Below are 27,877 nucleotides of genomic sequence, written 5' to 3'. Positions count from 1 at the left end.
AATGACATTAATTTGGTGGCAATGGGAATCGTCAACTTATATATGAGGATAATTTATTGGGATGTAAGTAGGGTGAGGTTGTGAAATTATTAAGGAAATACAGAATGAATCATTGGATCGCCTTATTGCTTTTGCCTTTTGGTAAGACTTGACACATAGGTGTGTTTAATCACTTCAATTAAAGTGCTGCTGCTGTAACTTAATCATTTTTACCAATTTGGGATCAATAGGTATTTATATATCATCTATCTATCTAAAATAACAGAATCATTCTTTGTGAGGTCGCCAGGGTAAACGCTAGCTGAAACTGTTTAATTTACTTCCCACATCTTCATGAATTATTGGCCGTTAAGAAATAGATTTGGTTTTATGAGCCATACCAAACATTGTAGGTGACAATACTTATGCGTCCGCAAATCCCATTACCTGCGCAAATAACTGCCTCAAATGGCAACATGCGTGTGATATGGACACAGTGTTGTCCACATATTAAAGTAACACTCTCCATGTCAACTTAAAATGATGTTTGAGAGAGGGATTCATCACAATTGCTTGTTTAGAGACAAACCAGATCACCCACCATCCTCTTGTCAGAATGTTTGGCATGATTGATGCATGTAATGCCTTTGTTTAGTGTATTTTAATCCATCACATGAAAAGCTATGCATCGAAATGTAATTACTGGTTGAAGCTGTTAAGAGGTGCTTTACTGGCACATTATGGTTTTCTTAAGATAATTTTGGCGTCTTAATGTGTAATTAACGTCTTAATGTTGGGTACCATCATCATACTTACCTATTATTGACTCTCCCTGTTTCAGCCGAGGTTCTGTGTAATGAGACTATCTTTATTCAGGTTTGTGTCATTTGGTAAATCATACACAGCATGAAAACACTGACAACCATGTGTGTTTTGATGAAGTGTACAAACACACAGAGGAGACTATATTAGAGGAATAGAGTGTGCGGAGCAGTTCTGAGTAACGTGAGAGGGCGGTCGAGGCTGCAGATGCGTAATGAAAGGGGGAGGGTTCCTGCGAGTGGGCTGTTGAAGCAGGGAAAATCTATCTCCCTCATCCATTGATTTCCCTTTCTTTGTGCTTTCATTGTGGTGGAATTAGGGCTTAGGTGATGTGAGTACCTCAGATATGTTTACGCTGTGATGCTGAAGTCGATTTTTGTGGCGGTACATTTGCACATTCTTGGGTGTTTACTGTAATTTGATTTAGCCCTGTGTGTGTTGCTTTAATCACAGATTGTTGTTATGAATGGTTGGAAGACATCAGGAACAGGATTGTGCTTTACAGTAGATCACCATTACCTATGTTGATACAAAAGCTAACCAAATATGATTTAAAATAATGTGTTTACATTCCTGTGCTTGTATTAATAGATACCAAGCAAAGGTATTTAGTGGGATAAATGTATTGCAAACAAAGACCATATTGTTTTGTCTGTGAAGAGGCTTCAGTATACACATTATTTATTTGTATTGAACCATGGGTTGACTATAAAAAAAAATTGTTCTTCACAAAAAATGCTTCATATTTCTCTTATTAAAGTGCCATAGCTCTCAATACACTCTCTTGCCAAGGGGACAAGATTAGACCATTAACATCAGCCTATTAAACTGCAGTGAATTGCACTGTTGAATTAATTATTGACTAGCAAAGCTGTTGCTAACAACTTAACTATTTGTGTGACAATAACAACACAGGAGAGAGAATCATCAAACAGCATTTATTTTCTTTATTTAATAGATTTTTTAGATAAAACTAAGAATTACTATTAAGTGTAATTGGACATAGATTTAGTGGTTACATGCAATACTCTTGCAGAATGATCAAGTTTGCATTAGCCATGAAGTTTTTGTGTGATTTTCATGTGTAACGAAGCCTGCATTAAGCTATAAAACACATCAATCACAGTCATTCCAATAAAAGTTGTGTCTCAAAGAGAAAATCCAATCAATAAATTGTCAGAAAAACCATCATTTTTTTATGATAAAAGCCTCCAAACGCAAAGTTAATCTCTGTCCAAGCTCCTCCTCCTCCTCCTCCTCCTCCTCCTCCTCCTCCTCCTCCTCCTCCTCCTCCTCCTCCTCCTCTTCTTCTTCTTCTTCTTCTTCTTGACGGAGGTCAGTGGGAATGTGTTGTTGGGATTGTCTATGGTTTTCAGCGGTCAGCGTTCATCCTCCGGAGCTTTGCTGGCAGGTTGTCCTCTGGCCTCCGTCCAGCTGACAGCAGAGGGCTGTACACGGGCACCGGAGCCGGGGCCAGCGTTGGCGTTAAGCTGGGTTCATACAGGTCTCCAGTTGACTGGGTCATGGGTTCGAAGCCCACCTTGAGGGCCTTGAGTTCCAGCTGGTTTGCCATCTCGGGCCCTTGCGAGGAGCTGAGGCGTTGCAGCTTCAGGGGCAGGTCTCCTGTGCTGCAGGCCTTCTCCGAGTGCTGGGAGCTGAGCCGGAGCACCTTCCTCTGCAGGTCATCCTTCCCCGAAGAACTCATCCTCTGAAGCTTGCTCGGCAGTCGACCCCCAGCCCCTCCCCTTCTATCCTCAGATGTGTTTATGCAATCCACGGAAAACACCCGGTCACGCCGGGCACCGTGACTCTCATTGAGTGTGTGGGTGGGAGTGGAGAGAGGTGAGGGCAGTGCATTTTTCTCTTCATGCTCCTTGACACTGTACGGTGGAGTCGGTACCTCAAACGTGCTGTGGAACTGAGAGTAGTCTACCCTGAAAAAGCCCTCCTCCAGGGACATCACCGGCAGGAAGCGATGACCCCATAAAACCTCGTCCTCTGTATATGATGTCCGTGCCTGGCATGTCATACCTAGGAGAGAGTAACAGGGTAGTAATAAGTAAATGGAGTTTAGCTCCATTAAAACAATTATTAAGTGTTAGGAGGAATGTGAAAGGGCAGCATCCCCTCCCATTATCTCTTTTTCCGCTCGGCTCGTCCTTATTGCTTATGGAAACACCGCTTCATGCTCCTGCTTTTTCAATCTACCACCTAGATGCATTTAGTCACATACTGGAGATTGAGTAATGCAAATCCACTTGGAAGGATTCCTGCCATTTCCCAAATGGTTCATGCAAGATGATACACAGATATTTCAACTAACAATTATAACTATTGTCCGTCCAAATCATCACTTCTAATGCACTCAAATGGAATAACTTTGTTTTGAAATTAGACAAAGGACATCTTTGTATAGCATTTCACAACGGGATGTTAATCTGTCTCTAAATGTTCCTTCCTGGAGGTCAAATTAGTGCTATTTGTTTCCCTGTAATGCTAAGTGATTCCCATTGTTGCGTGCTGTTAATGTGGGTTAAAGGTTGGTGGGGCTTGTTATCAGTGTGGCTCATTGGTCGTGATAATTGCCTGTCAAGTCTGGACAACAAAACAAGCAGCCCCCCAGCACCCTCCGTACATCAATACATCAATGTCAAGAGCCATGGGTCTTTAGTGTCTGTAATGTAGTGTCTGTGTGTCTGATGAACACAAGATTACAACCTTGAGAACTTATTTTAAAATGTTCTTGACATTTTGATGCTTATTGTAGGTTTTCCACGATCCGTACATTTTTATATTCTCTCTGTTCCAGTGGCTCAGCTTCTACCTGAGCCTTTCTGTTAAAAACTACAGTAAGCTGTAGAGTCTGAGTCCGTCCCTCTGAGGGAGTGTTATGTCATAGCCTGATGCTATTCCAGGCTCACTACTCATCTTTATCCATAGAAAAGTCAGTTCTACAGTTGTTTTTTTCTTAATTAGCCCAGAGGCTTGGCTTTAATCACAATGGGGAGTCGAGGGTAAATATTGAGCTGAGTTGTGTTCTTTCCATAAATATCTGTTTATCTGCAGACAATACCGGTCAGTGGAAAACCTTGTGGGGTTAGAGCCTGACAGGCCTGCCAGTGTTGTTTCATCATTCAGGCGTCATATGGGTATTCAACCAGCTGGTTAATGTTTACTTCATCTTGTATAAAAATAAAAGCCCTCAGCACAACTATGCAAACACTTGGCAGACGGCAAAGAGGGCGTCCCTGAAGGAGACTTTACGTAAAATTGCTGGCAGGAGCTTTCACTGGCACTGTTTACAGAACAAATTATTATGCTTTGCCTTTCTCATGAGAGTCTATTTCAATCGGGCAATGTCAACTCAAAAATAAGCTAAATGAACAGAGAAAGAGAGAGACATGTCATCTGCATATATGTGTAACCTTCATAGAGAGTTAGTGCATTAATTGTTGCTCTTTCGGCATCAATCGCTTGTTACTTGGTGAATCATGCTACTATCAGCATTACTGTGCTCTTTCCATTCGTGTCCATTTGTATTGACCAACACATCCTCACTCCCAGGTCGGCCTATGTTGACGTTATGTCAAGTCCCCTGTGTCGGCTTTTTCCAACGCAAGAGGGGGGCGGCCGTGTCGGCTTTTTCCAACGCAAGGGGGGCGGCCCTTAGCGTACATTTTCAACTTTCCGGGATGTCCATAGGCTTCTATAGCTCCCTAAACGTATGTTGTAGACGACTTGAGATCGTGAGCGAATGCTACCTGAAGATCAATTCTCATAGCGTTTAGCAACCTTTTTCTTACTCAATATCAAGCCACACTTATTGTTTTTACTTCTTTATTTTAATTGAATAATGTAGGACTTTTGTTGACGTCAGTTATGGGGAGAGTAGGGGCTCAGAATACTGAAATCTGTATCTGTATCTAGGCTATTTAATGGACGTGCCGTTGTGCAATTGCGTTGCTAGGCAACACAATAATTTACAAACTCTTCAACTACAACCCTAATTATATTTTAAAACATTTTAGAAGGCCTCACGAAATACTTTAATGTAAATTAAAATGTAAATGTGAAGGGATGTGTGTAATGTGGTGATTGACATTATTCACCCACGGATCTATGGGTTGGGTTATTGTTCCGCACGGATATTTTAGTTAACCGGACTTCCTGTTGATGTGAAATACGAAAACATTTGTTTTAAATAAAATAATACTTTATTCCGAATTTGCTTGCTTTTCTCTTAGGAGTCATCACATAACGGCATTGTAATACACGGTTCGGCTGCATTAAATATTACTATCTGCCGTAGTTCGCTATTTATAGAGCCCGGATGAGAAGACTTCTAGACAAACAGGAACAACTGCCGCAGAAAGTGAATATGTGACGTGTATCATAAATATATCAGCAATTAAACAAAATCTTCAATTTCTCTTCACACAATAAGTCTCCTTGCAGTATCAATACTAATTCGGCTGACTTTTATATTTGATCCAATCAGAAGGCCTATATTGGTATATTTACACCATAACGGCGCACAGCTGATAGAAAGGGACACCTGGTGGTTTAAGCACGTTATTGAAATGTATTATTTGTATTTAGATATTAATAGGAGACACAGACAGACAAACTAAGGCTTTATTTACACTTTTATTTTTTTCCTTAAACTGTGGGTTTTCTCTGGAAGTTTTTCCTTGTACGATGTGAGGGTCTAAGAATAGAGGGTGTCGTTTTTCTCATACTGATATTCTGAACAATCTGTGCTATTGTATTTTCTGTAAAGTGTCTCTACTGTAGGCTATTTTTATTATATGTACAGCACTTTGGCTCGACCAAAAATCGTTTATAAATGTGCTATATAAATAAAACTTGATTTGAAACATTAAATAATACTTTAGGTTAATAAGGCGAGACACCCCAGGTGAATAGGGTAATTTTTTTAACTTAAAGGTATCAGCTAGACATTTCTCCAGTTAATTACTTACAATAAGGCAATTGTCTTTTGTATTACAAGTTTCTGAAATAGCATGTTTAAATATGCAAATTAACCATTATCTCATTAAATATGCACTATTTTAACACATTTCAGGAATCGAAATCTGAACTTTGGATATAGCCAGATTCAAAATGATTGTTTCATTTTGTAGTCATATTAGTATCTAAGGCTTTTACAGAAGGGATATTGGATATCTCTTTTTATCACTCCATAAATCAGAAAATACTGTCAACAGCCCTAAAATATCCATTTTCGCCATGTTTTTAGGTATACAATGTTGTATAATTCAGGCTATGAATTATATATGAACAAACCCTTCTGTAAAAGCCTTCATAATATTGATGGGAATATAACTGGAAGGTTTGGTGTATGTACGTGCTACTGAAGTTGAAATTTCGAACTCAGGGTAGGAGAAAAAACTCATTTTGAGAAAACGACCTTTAAAGATTGCAGTGAGGCGCTAGCTAAACCCTCCTGTTCTTTGGATGACAGCTTGCACATCGACGCACTCCGTGAAGGTATTTCATTTTCAGGGTCATTTTTTTTTATATAACCTTGCTTTGTGCAAGTGACAATTGTTGTCGTCTTCTCTGTGAACGTTTTTGTCGCCGTTCTTTTGGCATTTTGAGATTTCAATTTCTAGCTGAAAGCTAACCAGGAAGTGTTTTAGCACACCACGTGACGCATCTGAACGAATCACGTTGTCAGAAATTGACACCAGCCAATGAGATTTCGTTTCTTGGTTTAAGACCCCTTTGTGCTTTCACGATTGGTTGCTGATATAAAGGAAATGACCATATTTGGATCCGATGAGATTGTGCAGGAGAGACACAGCTTTCCAGCGATACCTCTGTTGACATGGTGCACACAGCGGTCGCGGTACTTTATGTTACGTTAGAATGCTAACTTTTGGTGAATTTAGGAGAAATCTACAGACGCAAATAGACAAACTATAGTAAAATAAACACTTAAATGTGTATTTTGTACGTTTTCCTTCCAAAAGCCTGAAAGAAAACATGTTATGGAATCAAAATAGCACAAAATCTCAAAATGGACCAGTACTTGAAAAACGATGTTTTTGCCTGCCGTGTCTCGCCTTAAGGTCTTATTTTGAATAAGAAAAAAGCTTTGGGGGTATAAATATTAAGCCTGACAAAGTACTAATATATTGCTTTCCTGCAATGTTAACTACTGTATGTTTAAGCACTTATTTTAACTGATATTATATTATACTCTTATAAGATGTATGTAGATAGTATAAGAAATGTGCAGAATAGAACAGTTTAATGGTGGAGGTATACACACATATTGATAGATGTCTTGTAATGCACTGTTGAGGAACCTGCGACCCAAGTTTTTAATCTCCGACCTTGTCAGGTATTGAACATTCAATAAATAAAGAACACAGCATTATTAAATAAAACACAGCATTTGTGTGATTATACTAAATGATTTACAAATAAACACCACTGCATATTTACAACTGTTACACATGCTGATGTAACGCAAATGTTTCCAACTTGGGATCAATAAAGTATATCTTATCTTAAGATGATCGATGGCTACTGCCATATTTGCAAAATGTGCCTCTGAACCTTGACAAGTGCATGTTTCAGGCTTATCAATGAACAACAGGAGGGGTCACAGACATAAGACCATGGGCCTCATTTATAAAGGGATATGCGCTCAAAAAATGGTGTACGCCAGTTTCTACGCAATGTTTGCGATTTATTAAATACTAACTTGACAGGAAAACATGCGGTCCTCCACGCAAACTCTAACCCATGCGTACGAACTAAGCACAAAAACGGGAGAGACGAGAAACTGCGACACCGTTGGCAGAAGGAAGAATGGAGAGAAATATGTGGAAATAATACCATAAATAAAATGTTACCTCTCATTTATCATATATGAAGAATTCATTTTCAAACATTGATTAAAGCCAATCTTAAAATGATTAAACAAACGCCTGTTTGAGACTTCTCAGTGCACACAAAAACATAACTTGGAGAAATAAATAAATACGGATATGTTATTTAAAACCACCTTGAATATGTTCTGTTAATGTTATGAAATGTTTTCTCATAAATGATGCGGTTTTGCATTTCTATAGGTTGTACGAGCATGGTTTTATATACTACCATGTTTAATCATGTTTTATGCCATTTGCTAAGACTTGATAAGTCGCTCGTAAAACACAGGAGGTATGGAAACTAAGAACACCATATGTGGTAAATTGTACAGCTAATATAACACAACATATTAGTTGTATTTCCTCTAACTGGTGGATATAGAGTTGCTGCGGGGAGGGGGGGGGTTGAGATGCACAGGCTGCAGTGGAGACGCTGCGCACAGCTGATCGACAGCTGGGACACAAACCACCAAATACGAAAACATAATTCAGATCCAGTCGTCATTATCCACTCCGGAGGGATTCCCCGATCATTTCTTATAGTTTCTCATCAAGGGGGTGTATCCTGTCCCCGGTACAAACACACTGCCTGAGGAAGGCTATGTGTATTTTTTTTGTCATGAACCTTTTTCGGACCACTTATTTATTTATTTTGGTGACGATCCGACCTCCATGCTGCTACTCTGGTTCGAACGGCATCCACCAAACAATATGATTTATCTCGACCTCCCCAAAATAACCAAAATCTGACACGGTGTGAGATGTCTTTTTTTAGCTGTTCTGTCGTCATTTCCTGCTATCTTCTTCATAAAGTCAGTCAAAATGAATGAATGAATGGGCGTTTCTTTGACTATTAATCGGCAAATATGGGCGTTACGTGAAGCCCGCAAAAGCTGCACCTCATTTCGAGTCGATTGTGATTTATAAAAGGGAAACCGGCGTAAAAAGTGCTGTACGCACTTTCCTCGCCGGTACGCAATGTTTGGTGAATCGGAAAATGTCGGAAAATTTCTCTACCTATTTTTTGGATTTCTACTACGTAAGCAACCTTCCCACGTGAATCCTACGCACGGCGTTATAAATGAGGCCCCAGAGCTTAAATCCCGTTCAAATCCAGTTTTGGACAGTCTGCCGTGGTTCCATCCCATTTCAAAGTGCAATTCGACGCTCGGCGTAACCCTCGGTGCACACTCAAACATCCAATCACAGAGCTTGAGGACTAGTTTTGGCGCAGTGGTTAGAGCGTTGGTCATCAGATCAAGGGGCGTTGGTGAACTCCAGTTCGAATCCCGCCTCGGCCGCCACTGCGTCAGGCAGTTGTGTCCTTGGGCAAGACACTTTACCCGCATTTGCTCCTGTGTCCGCAGTAATGACTCTTACATGTCTAATATGTGTAATGTGTACTTGTAAAGCGCTTTGAGCACCTGTAAAAGCGCTCTAATAAAAAATGTAATGCATTATTATTATTATTATTATTATTATCACGGGGTTTGTCAAGCGAAGCGGAGAGAATACTTACTTCCGGGTGTAAAATTATCTAAAGCAACTACTATGAGCAGCTCCGACCCTCGGTCCTGATGGACTCCAACTTGTGTTTATTAATCAAACAAATAAATAAACACAAGGGTAATTATGTGTTATTGTTGAGTAAATAGCAGTGTGTGGTTTAGAAAAGAATACAAAAAAAACGATGAAACAATACAGATTTCAGTATTCTGAGCCCCTACTCTCCCCATAACTGACGGAAACAAAAGTCCTACATTATTCAATTAAAATAAAGAAGTAAAAACAATAAGTATGGCTTGATATTGAGTAAGAAAAAGGTTGATAAACGCTGTGAGAATGGATCTTCAGGTAGCATTCGCTCGCGATCTCAAGTCGTCTACAACATACGTTTAGGGAGCTATAGAAGCCTATGGACATCCCGGAAAGTTGAAAATGTACGCTAAGGGCCGCCCCCCCTTGCGTTGGAAAAAGCCGACACGGCCGCCCCCCTCTTGCGTTGGAAAAAGCCGACACAGGGGACTTGACATAACGTCAACATAGGCCGACCTGGGAGTGAGGATGTGTTGTATTGACAGAATATGAATTTGGTCTAGCAATCATCGGGTCTATTTTGAAAATGTATTTGGTCTTCGCATGTTTTCCGAATTGCCGATTTTGGATTAGGTCCCAACCTCCTTTTTTTTAAGGTGAAAAACATTTATTTCAAGACAATTAATTATCTGAACTGGATTGATTAGATGATGGCAAAATACTTGTATTGTACAGTATAGTGTATTTGATACAGTGCTGATGTTGAGTCTACACTGTAAAATATTACCATGATTTCACAATATTTAGCTGTAATATTTTACAATAAATTACTGTTCTACCACTTTACAGTCTTTACCTGTAATGTTCACAATATAACACTGTAATTTAGAATGTCACAGTGAAATCAATACAGGCACAGTTCATTACTGTGAATGTACAGGATAAATGATTACCAGGATTTCACAACATGTTACTGTATTATTTCATTGTAAAATACTGTATTCAGACCATCCTCTGTGATAACACAACAAATTAAGTGATTTTCTTGCTTGTATCGCTCTCGCTTGGCTTTAAATACTAATTTCTTTCTTTGGTGCAGGTTTTACTTAAATTGAAAGGGGCACCGCTGCATATGCCTTAAAATAAATGAGGCAACATACATCTATGTAAATTGAAATTGTTGTCTTGGCTTATTGTTTTCAGGTGCTTCCTGGGCATTAACCCTGAGACGGGCTCGAAAGCCAAAAAGAGGCATGGCAATTTAAACCCCCATGTCAGCACATTCTTCAGAAAAATTGTTGACTTTGAGTGGATGTCTGTGTAGACATGTGTTACGTGCTCCCCTCCTTGTTTTCTGTCTCCCTGGCTCCGCCTCTGCCCAGGTGCACCTGGTCTGCCCCTGGCTCCGCCTCTGCCCAGGTGCACCTGGTCTGCCTCTGGCTCCGTCTCTGCCCAGGTGTTCCAAATTCCACTCAGCCGTGTATATATAAAGAGAAGCTGGAGGAGAAGGATGTCTCGCCTATCCTAACGCCGGAGACACTGTCCTTAGAATACCTCTTTGTCATTTTGAGCTGTAGGCCATATTTTTGCAGATGTGTTTATGTTTAGCCTGGAGGACCTGGTAGACCAGTTTTTGCGGCTTTATTTTGTTTCCCACAGGGTTTATAATTTATTTCTGGTTAGGGGGGAGATCTGGGTCCTACGGCCCGTGGTGTGGCTGGCTCGGTTTCCCTCCTTCTGTTTGTTCCTTTTGGCCACTCCTCCAGACCTCTTTTTGTTTCCCGTTTCGCTTGTGTGAGCAAACGGCTGATTATCAATAAATGCTCGTTACCAAGTACCGGTTATTGCGTGTATTCTTTCATGTTGCGGGTCTCAGCACGAGCCACTACCGCGGAGTAGAGGTTGGGGCCGTAACAACATTTCCAAGACACTGTGAAATGTACTTTGCACTTCAATGGAGTAATAACAAGTTTAAATGGGCATTTTCTTTGTTTTTCTTTGTTGATTGAGCTGATTGAATTGTGTAGTTATGGTACAATCCCAGTCAAATTTACAATATATTATCGTATGATTTAGATTTGTATATTTACAGTAAATTACTGGCTACTGTGTTGCATTACTTCTACAGTAATAGTGTGAACATACAGGTAATTACTGTAATTTATGTACAGCAAGGTACCATAATACCACAGCTCTGTACTGCTATATCACAGTAATTCCATGGGCATGGCAACTGTAAAGTCACAGTATTTAGTTGTACTTTTATTCTAATTAACTGTAAAATATATACTGTAAATTACTGTGAAATATTTACAGTCAATTACTGTGAAATATTTACAGTAAATTACTGTGAAATCCATGCAACTAGTAGCCAGTAATTTACTGTAATTTTACAGCCAAACATTTTACAGTGTGAGTTAGGGACACCATCAACAAGCTGAACAGCATGTGGGGAATACCTGTTAATGTGTTATTGGATTAACAGGGTTAATGGGATGTGTGTCAGCATGAGGATGATGGGATATTGTGGCCCATTGAATGTGACACTGCCAGGGCTTCCCTTCTTTACTCCTCAGCTCCGAGGGCCACAGCACTGCGGCACTACACTTCTGGCTGTCCTCTGATTTAATGGCATTATCAACAGAGCACAGACTGTGCCTTTACGCTTCCCTGCTGAATCCTCCCTCCTGCTCTAAGACTATTCAGCTCTGTGGTTTCTTCTACAAAAGAAGCAAAATGAGGGTTCTAGGGGATGGATGGAAGCAGACCAAATAAGAAAGGAGGGATATGTATTTTTCAGTTTTGGACTTAAGGTAAGAATCATTCTGTTACATGTGCCATAGAGAGAACAGTGAGAGTCCTCCAGCGGCCTGTAGTTAACAGCAGCGGCTGTATAACAATGTCTCACAGGCTCAGAGTTACCTCTGCTCTCAGTCATCATCTGAAAAATGTAGTGGAACTTCAACCAAGACCCAGGGTCATCCATCCAAGTGACACACGCATCCATGACCACAGGCTTTTATTATGCATAGGGTGGGCTTAAACCGATTCTGCTGTAATAAAATATCCCTCGTAATTAAATCATGGTGTCAGTGTTCTTATTCAATTTTGTTCATTTCCTGTGTTCTTCAAATATGCAAAACTGAGGCAGGGAAATTAGATTTCTCAGAGTTTAGATTGCGCAGTATCTATTATACGAGAATGTTTTGTGGGTTCATATTAATATAGGAATTTACATTTAGATTGAGAGTAAGGAGAGTGAAGAAAAGAAGAAATGAGAATGGCATATAAGTGGATACACATAAAATGAAATGAAAGAGGTGCAGTGAAGGGAAAGGAGTTTAATTCAGGAAGAATCTCACCAGTGGTTTCCACGATGCCTTCGAGGATAACGACAATCTCAAACTGTTCGTTCATGAGGGAGCGCTGGGATAAGTCGAAAAAAGGGCTCTTGGGATTGATTTCATGGCAAATAGTGAGAGGTGAAACCAAGAAGAGCTGGTCTGCTCCTGTCCCAAAACCAACATCCAGTTCACACTGGTCCAGAGGCAGGAACTCGCCCTCAGGGGTCTGACGAGACTGAGAGGCAGGAAAGAGAGAGAGAGAGTTGAAAAGAAGAAGACAGAAAATAGTCAAATTGTTAGTACTGACGGATCAATACATAAGCAACATGGGGTAATTATAAAATTAATTTAATATGAGGGATCTTAAAGTGATTAATCAGAGATTCTAAGTTTACATTTTTTTATTTTGTCTTAGCTTTACTTTCTTGTGAATGATTGGATATGTTTACCACTGCTTGTCTCAAACTGCAACTTAAATGAGAACAAGTAAGAGAATGAGAAGTTTGGTAGAAATTATGATAACTCATAGACGGCTTCAACGCGACAAGAATCCCTATCCAGGCATAGGCACTGGATATTTATGCGTAAAAGCGCATTTAATTTGCAATTTTTTTAAGTATAAGGTATCAAAAAATGAAGCACCTCTACATTAATATTCAGTCTCAAAGTGTGATTATTCAACATATATCACCCTCCTGGAAAGCTGATGAAAGATATTTTCTCTCCACATATCTTTGAATTTCATTGTTTCCATTTTATCTAGAAAAGAGATGCAACAATCTAAGGATTTATGGATTGACTGGGGAGGTCGAGATTGGAAACGTGCAAAAGTTGAACTGTTTATTGGACTATTTTTAAACGTATCCCCTGAGCTCAATTTGGGGATCTCAAGAGCCAAAACATGGTGCTTGGAAAAAAAATCTAGTTTCAAGGGAAGCAGAGGAATATCATGCTCAGCCTCTTCCTCCAGAGCAGGGTGATGGTATATAACTTAACCTCGGATGCAACAGTCGGCCTGCACGCTAATGGACGCTAAAGTCCCTCAAAAAAAGCTAAATCGACTTTGATAAAATGGCTCTGTGGGACACAACCTTTGTTGACTTTTAAATCATGTTTATAGTATCCCTGACAACATATAGAATATTAGCAAAAATGGGTGGGGTCTGCAACAGTAAACATTTCTAATGATCCCCTGGATCTAACTAATGAATGTATCTGTGATCTGTTAATTACATCCAGTAATTTAATGTTTATAATCATCTGTTTTTCTTCTGCTTCGTTGAATCGTATCGTGTCTGATTATATATTTATGATAAGAAAGACTACTTATATTTCTTAAAAATGAAAAATACATATATATATATATATATATATATATATATATATATATGTGTGCCCTGTTAGCAGTGGCCACAGAATATGTGCTTCACTCACATTTTTAGAAGAACTTGCATGTATGAAATAGCCGTGTTTGGACAGGAATGGCTCACCGAGTGTTAACTGGTGCAGAAGCATTTAATTGCCCAGATGAGGCTCAAACACACACAAAGCCCTGAATGTGTTTTTCTTCTTTCCTGTCTTATTCTGTCTAATCAATCTGTTCACCTGTTCTCCTCGTTTGCCTTGGCTGCCTGTGTTACCCTGCATTCACCCTTAAATGTTGGGCCATCTTCTTACTGTACATCTGCTGTCAGAGAGAGGCTTGTGGATTTCCTAAAACCTATGTGAAATATTTAAGTATAAAAACTTGAAGGAATGGCCGACCCCTTTTTAAAGAAATAATGAAACGTGTTGCCATGCCATTAAAGAGAAAACATCTGACCTGCGAAGGTCATCTTTGCAAATCAACACCTTTGAGATAATGAGGAGCCGGTTGGATTTCCATAAGCATAAGATAAGTACGTTTATTCTGTTTTCAATGTAAGCGTTTATTTTTTCTACTTAAAATAATATCACAAAGAGGAAATTACAACAACAAAAACAGTTTATTTTTCTAATAAAAATTTGAAAGCAAAAGATTTTTCCTAAATCACATCCAACCATTAATTAGTGACTAGCCACCCACCCACACATTCATTCTCACAACAGTTCATACAAATCTCCCAACCCTATTCTATACAACTCTTTCTGCCTTTTTCTGGATCTTTTGTTCTTGTTCATGCCAAAATACTCAACATTTGAAAAAAAAATGTCTACATGGTGTTCCTTTCTTCCACTTTTATTACTGATCCATTTTCATTTCCATTTTTTTCTGGTCCAACATTGATAACAAAACAATATATATATTATTAGTAGTAGTCAATAGTTTTGAAAGAGTGGAAGATAAGAAAGATAGAGATTCTTGTGAGGTTTCAGAGTGTGAGCATATTATTTTAATTCATAAATAAATTGGCTTCTCTATATTTCTGGTTCTGTCTTCCAACCAGACCTGACTGCCGCAGCTCACATTCGGAGCACAACTACACCCTGACCTCGCAGTGACATTACCCCCCCTAGCGTATAGCTCCCTAGAAGCTAACTATGAATGAAGTGTGAGTAAACAGGCTTTGCTTTCCCAGAAAATATTGCTTTCTATTTCTATCTCCTGTGAATATCAATGAGCTGCTCTCCTGGATTTATGTTGGAAAACCACTTTCACGTCAGCGGGGCATTGTTCAGGTGCATACAGGCCAATGATTACTCTTTAGGACCTGGTGGATGTGGGTTATGTCATGCTAGCTCAGGGAAATTCTGCTTTTCTCTTTCTGTCTTCCTTGCTTAAAATTAAAATGATGGATGACTGTATGCCAACATTGACAGGCAAAGCTCCTTACACAGATCGCTCTGGCACTCTCCTACGCTTCTCCTTCACGAAGATCCTTAGAAAGCTGAGCTTGTATACAGATGTTTTTGTATGTAAATACCACACTAACAAATGATCTGATTTATCTCACTGAGCTCTGATGAATCAAAACCAACTTGTGGAAAATCCATATTTAATTATTCTTTTGGGTGATATTGCGGCAAGAACACCTGTACACAATAACTGCTCATTATCATTAGAAAGGCATTGTGGCTCTGATTCAGTTGTGTGCATGATGCTCATGGATGAAGACAGGTGATAAATACAAATGGATGACAACTAAAGTGGCCTGATCTTCCTACCCAACTCAACTCCATGCTCTGCCTGGCCTTCATCAATCAGCAGCCTGAGAGTGGGTGGAGGTGCTTGTAGGCAATCAGGTCGGCTGACAAGCTAACGGCATCTCATGGCTTCCCTTCTGCCAGATACCCTCTCGCTGAATTTTAAAAAAGGTGGGGCCATCTTACATTTCAGACAATTCAGGCAGACTAAGTGAGATCTATTGTTCAAATCAGATCAAGAGCGAAATGAATTGGACAACTCAACATGGGATGCAATGCTCATTTTTCTACTGAACTCCGAAAATGGAAATATGTAAATATATATGCTACGTGCCGCAGTTGGTGCTTGTGTGTGTGTCTCTCTCTCTCCCTGATTGTCTCCAGGTGCAGCCTCTCCCCCAGGTGCTCCCAATCCCCAATCAGGGCCTACATAAAGGACCTGAGGAAGGCTGCAGTGGTTCCTCGCCTTCTCCTCTGGCTGCATGTCTCTGTCTCTGTCTCTGTCTCTGTCTCTGTCTCTGTCTCTGTCTCTGTCTCTGTCTCTGTCTCTGTCTCTGTCTCTGTCTCTGTCTCTGTCTCTGTCTCTGTGTGAGGCCTGTGTTTTTGTGAATTGTTCGGAGATGTGCTCCAGTTTGCCTTTTTGTGTATTGTTTAATTTAGTCACTTTCTTTAAGAAGAAAGTTGTTCTTAGTTACTTTAAGTTTGTTTTGCGAATTGGCTGGAATTTTCTTTTTCATGAATTAAAGCATCACTTTGTGGCTTCAAAGGACAGTTTCCTCTCCTTTTTCTCTCGCCCGGTAGATTTTGTGTTTTGTTACTTCCCTTTGTACCCCTAGTTTAGGAGGGAACGTAACAAAATACATTTTACATTTGTGTCAAAGAATAGACTCCGCCTTCATTATTTTTGGATAGGTGTACCCAGAGCCCTAACAGAGCCCTAGAGATACTAAGAGTTACGACACTCTCAGAGTGTCGTAACTCTTATCTCTCTAGGGCTCTGGGTGTACCTAACTGAACAAAATACCTTTTTAGATAGGCGGAATTAATTGCAGGACTCTTGTATTGGTTTTATAAAAAAAAATTAAGAGATTTGTTTATTTAATACAACAAGTTCTATGATTCTGTGGAGGATGTAGTTTGTCGTGCTGCTGAATTGTTTTTTGTTAGACTGACAGATGTTCTATTATGTGTCCACCCCATTTATTTCGATTAGGGCGGGCTAAATAACAGAATCTGTGCGATGTAATACAATTTAACAGACCCATCAAACTACAGCATCTAAAATGATCATTATACCAAAAACTCATAACCTTCTTGAAGCAGATTTGTGCAGTTGCATTTGACCAGTTTATAAAGTCAACATATTAATCTCCATACAGCCAAACTGACAATTTAGACGCAATCATTCAAAATTGTTGTTTAAATTGTTAATAGTTTTTTGTTTTCAGTCAACTGAAAACCCCTGGTAGTGATCTGATTACAGTTCATTCGAGCTGTCTGTTTACCTGGTGAACAGCAATTCCTCTGCTACTACAATCTACTGTTTTACGATATCATAAACTGAAATGCAGCTTATTTACAACACGTGCTGTCTGATTGGCTGTTCTCACAATTAAAATGGGCGATCACAAAGAGACACTGAGGCTAAAGAGAATCTGTCTCTTTATTTTCCTGCCACACAGGCTGGAGGGAGCATGCTGACCATTTCCCAGTTATCATGAGGCCAGTGTTGAAAATCTAGAAAGCATATCGTTTCTTTTGGGTGTAAGAATGTTTGGAGTGTATAGAAGGCTAAAATTAAAATGAAAGATTACACAGTCAGTGTGGGCATGGTTACTGTTACTGACAACCGGACTTATCTGTTGTCCATTATCCTTTCACAGAAACAGCTGACAGAAAGCTGTAGGTAAACATATGAAAGAAAGACCGGCAAGCATAGGCGGCGCGTGAGGCTCAGGTTTGGGAAGGCTAAATAACTTTTCGTACCTGACGCTGCCCGTCTCCGGCGTCTATAGAAAAGAGATTAACTCAGTGTGCGGAGTTTAAATCTCTCAAGTCATATTACAGGATAAAGGAAATACAGTTTAAACTGCCGTATGCAGAGAAGACGCCGACGTGTCGCACTTATTATAATATCATAATAGGCTATATCATATGTCCTTATCTGAGTCAGCTTCTCCAGCCGTATCTGGCCGTGCAACACTCACAGTGTCACAGACTGTATGCAGAAGTATTATTTTAAGCAACACATTATGTTGACGAAACACTCGAGTCAAATGTAATTAAAGTCAGATCCACTCGTGTTTTAGGGGCAGTGATATCATAAAACTATACGCTTTCAAACACTCGGTAGTTATTTTTTAACCAGTTGTTCTATATTCACCTTGCAGGTGCAACTCTGTGGCTTGTATCCTGGATTATATGTTTAAGTCATGGATGTTTAAAGCTCATATTTGTCTAATATTAGTTTACTTTTCATTAATGAAGTATGACGCTGCGCTGTCAGTAGGCTACACTTGTCCCTGTTTGTGATTGGTCAAATGTAGCTAACCCCGCCCCCGTGAACGCCCTCTCAGCTGGAGAGAGAAACCCTGGCTTGATTTACCGAGTTGATAACCAGCGTCGTAGGCAGTGCTTGAATTGGAATGAAAACGGTGCCAGTACTCTAAAATCAGCAACTTTTTCAAGTCAATTTTATATATACAGCCCACAAACAAGAATTTGGCTACTATAATGCTGGTGGGTTTGTCTCTTTACTACTGTATATTTTAGAAAGGTTCACTGTACTTAACATTTTTTATGATAGGCAGCGGATATGGCTAAAGCTCAGTAAGGTCAATATTAACTGAAAATATAGCAATCAAAGTCTAGATCTTCTGCTGAAGACACATGAAGCAGAGACCTTTTCAAGTGAGAGCCCCTCTGGTGGTGTTCAACATTAATGACAAGGAAACAAAGCTCTGGTCAGAAGCATTTTTTATAAAAAGCTTTAACAAAATTAAGTATTTCTGTACATTTTGAATGCAATCTAACTTTCCAACTCAGAAAACGAAAAACGAAAAAGTGCCAAAAGTCTTCTCACATGGCTGAGCTGCTTTGCAATATACTTCACCACTGAAGAATACAAATATGTATAAAGTAAACTATGATGCAATCTAACTTTCCAACTCAGAAAAATGATAAAGAGCATGAACAAAGAACATGTAAAAACAAATGCAAAATTTGCACAATCTAAAATGAGAAACTGTAACTGCAAGTAACAAAGTCTGAGCCATGGTAAAGAGTTACATTGAACACCAAGCTGATCAGATAACTCCCTGGTTGGTCTGAAGTCCTTCTATCTCCAGGATCTGTACAAATCGGCACATTATGCCAAAAGTCTTCTCACTGGGTGAGCTGCTTTGCAATATACTTCACATTGTTAGAAAAGGCTCCAGAAGGCCTTGGGGACATCAGTATCAGGGGCTGGAGCTGGACAGGCTCTTTCATCAGCACTTCTCCTTCCCTTTGCCAGCCAGGACCTCACATACTGTTCCGGATTGAACTGTCCTAGTGATGGTCCATTACATTTAATGAAAACCAGGCTGGACAGTCGGCTGACAGAGAGAGCATTCCTTTTTGCAGTAAGGATATCGTTCATGCAGCTGAATGCCCGCTCACACTCACTAGTGGAGACAGCGATGGTTCGGACTGCTTTCAGTAGAGGCTCCATGGCAGCAGGTGTACGGGATGCCCTGGTTTCCTTGTATTCGCGAAAGCCCTGAACAGTCTCTCTTCTGTCCACTTTCAGCACTTCGCACAAACGTAGCACCTCTACGTCCCCATACTGTACGTCTAACTCCTCTTCAGGCCAACTTCCAGGATGGATCACTTTCATGTCCTGGATTAGCTGATTGTCCCGGGCCTCCCGGCCATGTAATGGGATTTATCTTGTGCTGACATGAGAGGAGGTTGTGGAAGTCATTCTGTGTCTCAGATTCTCTACCATACTGCGGAAAAACTGACCTGCATGAATCTGTACAAGCCTGCCATTCTCACGCAGGGCAACACCCTTGAAGGACTTCTCAGCTAGAGCTGTATGAACTGTAGTCATGTGTGGGCCAGGCATGGTGACCATGGATTCAAAAACTCGTATTTCTCGAGTTAAGAGCCTATCTGCTGTAGGCAGTGTCATCTCTCTTTTTTGGAGTTGCCGAGAGAGGTCGCTGAGCTCTGTGAGCGCATCGTACATCAGTCCCAGATTGCTGACAAACGTTGCAGATGTGAGCACATCATCCAGGCCCTTGTACTTTGCTCTGTCTCTGGAATCCCTGCTCGTGTCGTTTGCAGCATTTGTGAAGTGATCATGAAGCACTCGGTAGTTTTCCCAGACTGCTCTGACGCTCCTTTCACTTGAAGCCACCCAGCGGATGGACAAAACACGCCCTATCACCAGGAGACGCTGTCCGACTGCTTGCGCACACTGTGCTAACTGCCTCTGATTTTTGGGGGAGGCATGGAACAAGGAATAGAGTTTGTCAAAAAAGATCTGGAAATGATTGAGCCCTGAGACCTCCTTGACCACATCCCCAACTGCCAGCTCTAGACGATGATTGGAGCAGTGCCACACAAACAGGCTTGGGAATTTACTACACAACTGGGTAGCAACGCCTGTTCTCTTCCCTAGCATGACTGAAGCCCCATCACATGCAAAAGAAACGAAACACTGACCTAAAAAGTCCTCGTTAAAATCTCTTCCAAGACACTCCATTAACGCCTTTGTGATGTCATCAGCCGTTGTTCCATCCAACTCGATCAGCTCCCAAAAAAAACGTTTCGGGCTTCAGCATCAGCTAATGCTGAGCGTAGACACACAACAAGCACCGTTTTACCACTAATAGTGGTAGATTCATCGACCAAAACACAGAGTTTTCTTTGGTTTTCTGTAATGTCTTTTGCCATTTTTTTCTTCAGCTCATGAGCTATGTGGTCGATGATTTCGCCACAGGTTTTATTGGAGTGCAAAACCCTGCCCACGTTCAGCCCATTCAGTTTCTGTACATTCAAATCAATTGGCATGTCTGTGAATGGCCGGCTATGTTTGCCAATTTTATATGCCGTTCGAAAAACTCTGATAGTGGTGTCTAATTCAGATTTATGCATAGACTGCACTTGATGTTGAATAGTTTCACATGAAGCAGATGTAAGGATGTCAGCAGCTTTTACATGGGCTTGTGATTCTTTATATTCTTTGATTTTTTTTTCTCAGGCTAGCTTGTTGTTTGCCCTTGTCAACACCGAAATGAGACACTGCACACTCACCCCATTCAGTTGACAGTTTCAGTCCTTGTCCAGTGTGTATTCCCAAAGATTTGACATCTCTGCATATCCGACATCCTAGCTTCTTATCTTTAAGAAGGAGCCATGCATTGGTCTTGCAAAAATATTGCACCTGGTCCGTTGTCCAGCAGTCAGGTGCATCGCTTTGCCCGGTGTTGGTGGTGGCAGTTGCGCCAGCAGCAGCTAACTTTAGAGGCTCTGGAGGAGGCGGCGGAGCTAGTGCTAATGCTAATGCACTAGAACTTGGAGCAGGAGGATCAACCAAAGAAAGCTCCCCATCAGACACAATTTCCAACACAGGCACAGCATTCTCTGTATTTGAAGTTTCTTCCGGCGACAACCGCTGTCTTTTTGCACTTTTATTAATCCACGCTAACATTTTAGAAATGCTAATTTGTGACGTGACTTGCTTTCCTTCTCTCGGGGGCGTGCCTGCTCTGTTCTATCACTCTACATAGCCACCCACTGGGTGGGAGTTGCACTGCATAAACACAACACACGTGCATCTAGGTATGTAAATTGTAAAGCATTAAAACATGGTTTTACTAACAGTTTTCAGTATGTTGTTACTTCGGCATTATTATTATTATTATTATTTTGAAACGTGTATTACTATTAAATCACGGTCAAATAGGTTAATTTTGACATAGTCGTTTCCACCACAGTATTTACATGGAGAAGATAAGCCCCGCCCCCTCTCCAGCACGTTCTGTTTGAATGACAGGAGTAAACAGCTGACAGCCGCTGTGAAACTCCAGCGGTTAGAGCGATGAGAATGTCCGTTCGGCACCTCATGACGCATCTACTGAGTACCGGGCGGCTGTATATATATATATGGATGTATAATAAGAACGGCGGGAGAGTGTTGAGTACTGGCACGGTGCATGAGTACCGGAGTACCGCCAGCATGCCGGTACTGAGCAAGAAGTGCCGGTACTCCATGGGTCAGAACCAGAAGTGCCGGTACTGCGTACCGGTGAGTACCGGCCCAATTCCAGCACTGGTCGTAGGACCGCTTAGCGAGATCTCGTTTGTTAGTTTGTTGTTGTTAGTTTGTTTGTTACTCAAACATATCCAGGGTCTGTTGAACTGGCTTCGTAGTAGGCCTACAGGGCACAGGTGGCTAGCAGCGCTAATGTCAAAGACACAGACATTATACATTGTATTTGTATTTTACCAGGATGCAGTGATACACATATTTGGGAAGGCTTAGCCTCCTCCCTAGCCTACAGCACCCGCCGCCCCTGCCGGCAAGCTGTTTTTAGGTTCACGTGAGTAATAATGAGCTGTTCACACACATCAAACTTCAGCCTTCTGCCGCATCTCTTCTGCTGTGAAAATGTCTGCCTCAAGGAACATCCTAGGAAAGACCAATTACTGTTCACATGCCTAGCTGCTCCAAGTCAGAACCTGACATAAATGGTCCATAAAAAGTTTACAAAAGACTACCTGAATTCATATGAAATTATGGATGACAAAATGAATATTGCAGTTATTAACCCCTGCAATATGTGCACACATTTCTGTCAAACAAATCGAACTATAAACCAATCCAACAATTTTAAACTCCACACTCTTAACGTCCAAAATGTGCTATAAAGGGAAAGCTATAACATAAATAATCTGCATTGTTACTTAAGGTATTTCTATTTATACTATAGGTTCTCTGAAAAATAAAGATGGTGAATGACAAGTGAAAAGCTGCTAGATACAATTGTAAATCTGGTAAGGATGCATGTCAAACTGATTATGTGGCAGTAGAGTCTTATGCTCACCAAAATAAGGTGGTTGTCAGGTCAGTCAAACCAAGACAAAACTGATTTTAAAATGTAGTTTGGTGCTACTTTGCCTGAAATCTAGTTGTTATGCATTATGCTCTGGTTTCCATGTGCCTCCTTGGAAAGAGTTGAAAACCTCAATGTGACATTTAGGGACTTTAGCGATTGGTGTGGCAAAAATTGTGTCACAATGTTCTTGGCCAAAAATGTTGCTTTGACTATACTACTACTACTACTACTTGGGTGTGGAAAATATTTGTCATACATTGTTATTGTCAGTAGCCTGAAGATATAATGTTTTTTCAAAAATAACATTGCATTATCTAATTTAGTCTGCAGCCTTCACATAATGAACACTTCACCTCCCCCAGGCCTTTTTTGGAATGCCTTTAAACAAAAACACTCGAGATTTTGTGTGCGCTTGTTCATTTTGAGCATGTATTCTCCAAGTAAAACACTCTATACAACTGTGTAGACTATGAATTATTTAAGTTTAGCATACAAAGGTGAAAGTAGCGTGAGGAGTCCAGAGTCTTGAGGTTTTCTGGCTCTAGTCTTCTTTCTCATCAATGCAGGTTTTCGAGGCCTTTCTGCAGCCCTCCAAAACCTGATAGTATAATTGCATCTCTATTCTTATTAGATGAGAAATGGAAATCAATTCCAGTTTTGTTGAAGAGTGTATGCAGCCCATCCTGCAATCCTCCAAGGAGATATACATCTAAGAGGATTTCTTTCCCTTGTATGTCTTTGAAATAGGAGGCACAATGAAAATATTAAGGAACAAATGCTGTAATTCTTTCTGTGCATCCCCTCTTACTACAAACGTCTCTCCAGCTTTTTCACCACTTTCAATCAATTCCTCCACCCTCCCAATACTCGAGTCATATTTTCAGCTAGGATGTTCCAGCAGGAAGCCCTCTGAGGCTGCCATGGAGGCTCTGAAAAGCTGCATTTCAACTGCTCATGGTGGGACTCTGTATGACAGCTTCGATTGGTGTATTCCTCTCCTTTCTCCTGTGTGCTGCTACCCAGTAATCATCCAAGACAGTTCAGCAGAGCTCTGGTGTCCAAACACAACAGAACCAAGTGGCTCCAATTTTAACAGGCCTTATCATCTGACAGGGCTCTGTGGATTGAAGTTATACTGATAGAATTTAGACTGCACTAAATAACACCTGCAGCTTCATCTGACGGCTCAATTGTACATTTGCACTGATAGCTTTGTCACCTTGTATGATTCCAGGGTTACTGAAACAACATGGGGATATGTTAAATGTGAAAAAGGGACAACCTTTTTTATTTTCCGTAAAAAAAAAATGTAATAAATATTTGACAGATTGTAAGGACTACAGAACAGGCTGCTGCTTAACCAAACTGCACTTGCAAGGATGTTGTTGACATATATGTTTTGCTGCCACAAGGAATTATTGGAATATTTGATCATTTCATTTTGGTAAATGATGGTCCAGTAAACTCAATGGGATAAGAAATAAAGCACCTTTCCTTTAAAATAACTCTTACCATGGCTGCACGTAGATACTTCTGGATCATTTACTTCAGTTAGGAACCTTACCCAAGCAAAACATACCATATTCGACCACAGCCCAAGACACAACAGACTAATAAGCCTTCAGGAATTAATGGTTTTCATCATTGCCCCTGTTGGACAAATATTATTTCTTCTTGCTGCAGATATGAAGGCCATGTCTTTGTTTTCTGTCTCTATTGACCTCAGGTGGCTAAAAGCTTTCTCCTGTCCCTCCCGAGTTAATGAGCAGTGTGGCCCTTACTGAGAGGAAATAATGACTTCAACTCTGTACCTGGTTGTGGGCAGATGGCCAGAGGCCCACTTCAAATCTATGGTCAGTGAAAAACTGCTACTTTAATCTTACGCTGCATTGCACTAAACTATATTTTGTGTCAACATCCCCAACACGTGAACAGGGTCAAAACCAAAGGTGCTACTGCTTCCTTTCACACATAACCTATTTGGGTTGGTTGAAACTAACTCTTGCATGTGATTCATTTGAGATGCTATACCATGAGATGGTAGCATGGAAGTAATTAAGTTGTAGAAGAGATAAGGAGCATTTGTTTAGATTGTGTGTCAGTGAGCTGTTTATCCAATCTGTTTTTAGATACAGCATCATTAACAAAAAAAATATTTTACACACACACACAGTGGTTATTTAAGTTCAAATGCTTCGTCTGCCAGTCATCCTGAGTATTTCATATGAAAAGGTATGACATGAAGAAGGTAGCAGTTCAACAGCATCACCAACATTTCTACGCCAGGATTGCACTGAAAGCATTTAGTAAAAAATATGACTACTACTTTATTTATTATTTGAGGTTTTTTTTAAACAATTTATCTGATGTGTAATATGACAATATACGATTATTTCAGTCTCAACATGCTTTTGTTGTTGCACAATGACTTGTTCATTTTTCTGTGCCCTGAACGAGCTGCTGAGGAAATTCATTCTCTGTAAGAAAGTCTTTGAAGCGGAAGAATAAGGTTAGACCTCAAAGCCCTGGAGCAAAACTGTGAAAAAAAGCCACCAACGAGCACACAGTGGATGCTGGTTTTTGTATTGTATTTCACAGAGAGATAGTGTAAAAAAGATGTGGGCTTGGCAGAGAGGTCTTGGAATTTATAGAGATTGTATTTCTTGCAGTTCAGTAGGAAAGGAGTGCATGGCTCTTCAATGCGAGACAAATCCTGAACCTTTTATTTGATGCCTTGCATGCCTTTGTCTTTTTAATCAACACAAATCTAGATTATTCCTGATTATGATTATTATTGAGTTCAAGTGTGGCGATAAACTAAAATGAACAATTATGATGGAGATGCTGATAGCTTACATGTCACAGTAGAGAGGAAGGGAGTTGGCATAGACTTTTTGTCAATTGGGTCGTTAATTTCCTCTGTGCTTTTAACTGAGGAATAACTCCTTTCCTGCATGCATCATTAAGCTGACCAATCCTTGCTTGGTGTGACTGTGCAGATGAGAACACTGACATAAACAACATCCAAGCACCTCACCAATGCTGTTGGTCTTCTTTATGGCCCTGTTTGCACATTTAACATGGATTTACATTCGTATTGTATCGCATTGCATTTAGCAGACGCTTTTATCCAAAGCGACTTACAATATATGACTGAAAGAAGATCTATTACCTTAATTATAATAGGAGCATGACCTTCAAATTGTTTGTGGTCATTTTCTGCATTTCTGCTTGTTTCAGTGTGCGAAGTTGGTTTGAAAACAGCTGAGGTCATCCTTAGTAGATAACCACCATAGCAAAGTTTGTACAGCAGATTAGAAACCTTTCTTTTTTTGGTGTGTAATTGTATATCTGAAGGGTTGAAAACTTAAGAAAATAAATCCCAAAGATAAACAAAATAATAATTTCTATATGAGGCCCATAAATACTGTCTTTCTCAGGGGGCCATCTCTTTGCCACATGTATTTACTGATACACATCTTTCTGTCCAGGTGTCACCACTGACGCTGGGCACTGCAGCGCTTCCAACAAAGACCTACCTCGCTGTCTTATCTCAGTGTTTGAGATGCACCTGCTGACACTCAGCCTCACCACCCTGCAGCTGGAGGATTATGGTAATGTTATCTAAGCCTGTTTTGTTTAACAAGTATAGTGTGAGCCCTGCTTAATATCAAGCTATGGAAAACAAAAGGTTAATTTAAACCGGCATTATGCAGCTATTTCTTTTCCTGTGGACTCAGATGAGGAAGGTAAAGGGAATGAAGATTATTCAGAGCTACCAGCTGTCATTCATTCCTGCAGTCATTGTGCATATACAAATAAATTGCCTTTTTTATTGTACTCTATAGTAAACAATACTTTGATTATTCACACTAATGCAGCAGCATGGAGTATCATAAGTTGGAGCACTGAATATTTATTTACATGTAAGAATTTAATCTTATTGAAAGAAGGTAGATTTATGGACAACAACATGTGCTTAACTTTAACTCAACTTCCGCACTTCAGCAAGTTTTTCTGAAGAGTTATTATCATCAGAAAAATCTGGTGCTCGAACTTACCTTTATGAGTTTGCACCTGATCTGAGCGGACACCATGTGGCTGTTCCTCAGGTTGCCCACACGGAACATGAGGCACAGCTTGCCGTCTCGCTGAGAAATTACCGCGTCCTGGCTGAACATGAGCGTCTCTGCACGTTTCTTAGGTTGGGACATTTTTATGAACATGCATCCGATGAGAAAAGCGTCCACTATGGAGCCCATCAGTGACTGGAACAAGAAGAGGATGATGCCTTCCGGGCACTTCTCTGTAATGTACCGGTAACCGTAACCGATTGTGGCCTCAGTCTCGATGAAGAACAGAAAAGCGGAGGGGAAATTGTAAACATTGGCCACACAGGGGGTGTAGGAAGGGTCATGGCCATGGCCATGATGTATGTCTCCTCTGATATAAGCGATGGTCCACCACATAGATGCCATGAACAGCCAAGCGATGGTGTAAGTTAGGGTGAAGATGAGAAGGTTCCATCGCCACTTTAAGTCTACCAAAGTGGTGAAGAGGTCAGAGAGGTACCTGCTGCTCTCTCCCCCGAGGTTTCCGTGCTGCACATTGCAGCGACCGTTCTTGTCCACGAAGCGCTGGCGTTTTTTCTTAACCGGAGCAGCAAAAGTGGTAGCCCGGTTTGTGTTGACCACCTGGTAGTCTTCACCAAATTTCCTACGAAGTGCCGCCATTTCAGCTCTCCTAAAGTAAAGAAAGATTACCTGCTGTTTAATCCATGTTTACGATAGTTTTAGGCTCCAAATCACTGGTTACATGCAGTGCGTAAAAAGCGCCATGGGCACTTCAGCGCGCGTAAAACGTTGGAAAAAAAACAAATTACGCGAATGTCAGTGTTTTGAAGCCACTGGTCCGTTTTCATAAATACAAATATCCAATATTCTTCCAGTTGTTTCACATGACATCAGAATATCGCTGACTGTACTGTGCGCTCTGCTCAGTCTCCACTCTCTTTGACTGGCGTGTCCTCACCAGCAGAGCGAAATACGAGGATCTTCCATTG

General features: G+C 40.5%; 1 protein-coding gene across 1 annotated transcript; it reads right to left on the bottom strand.

The window, feature by feature from the left end:
- Positions 1–2,110: 2,110 nt before the first annotated feature.
- Positions 2,111–27,877, bottom strand: kcnj19a (potassium inwardly rectifying channel subfamily J member 19a). Its single transcript, XM_034219974.1, has 3 exons — positions 26,877–27,877; positions 12,605–12,821; positions 2,111–2,832 (listed from the first exon to the last, which is right to left on the bottom strand). The coding sequence occupies exons 1-3, from the start codon at positions 27,546–27,548 to the stop codon at positions 2,174–2,176; spliced, it is 1,548 nt and encodes a 515-aa protein (XP_034075865.1). The 5' UTR covers positions 27,549–27,877; the 3' UTR covers positions 2,111–2,173.

Source organism: Gymnodraco acuticeps, unplaced genomic scaffold (assembly GCF_902827175.1).
Source record: "Gymnodraco acuticeps unplaced genomic scaffold, fGymAcu1.1, whole genome shotgun sequence".
NCBI classification, from domain to species: domain Eukaryota; kingdom Metazoa; phylum Chordata; class Actinopteri; order Perciformes; family Bathydraconidae; genus Gymnodraco; species Gymnodraco acuticeps.
The sequence above is the reverse complement of the archived record's forward strand: the minus strand, read 5'-3'. Positions and strand labels throughout refer to the sequence as shown.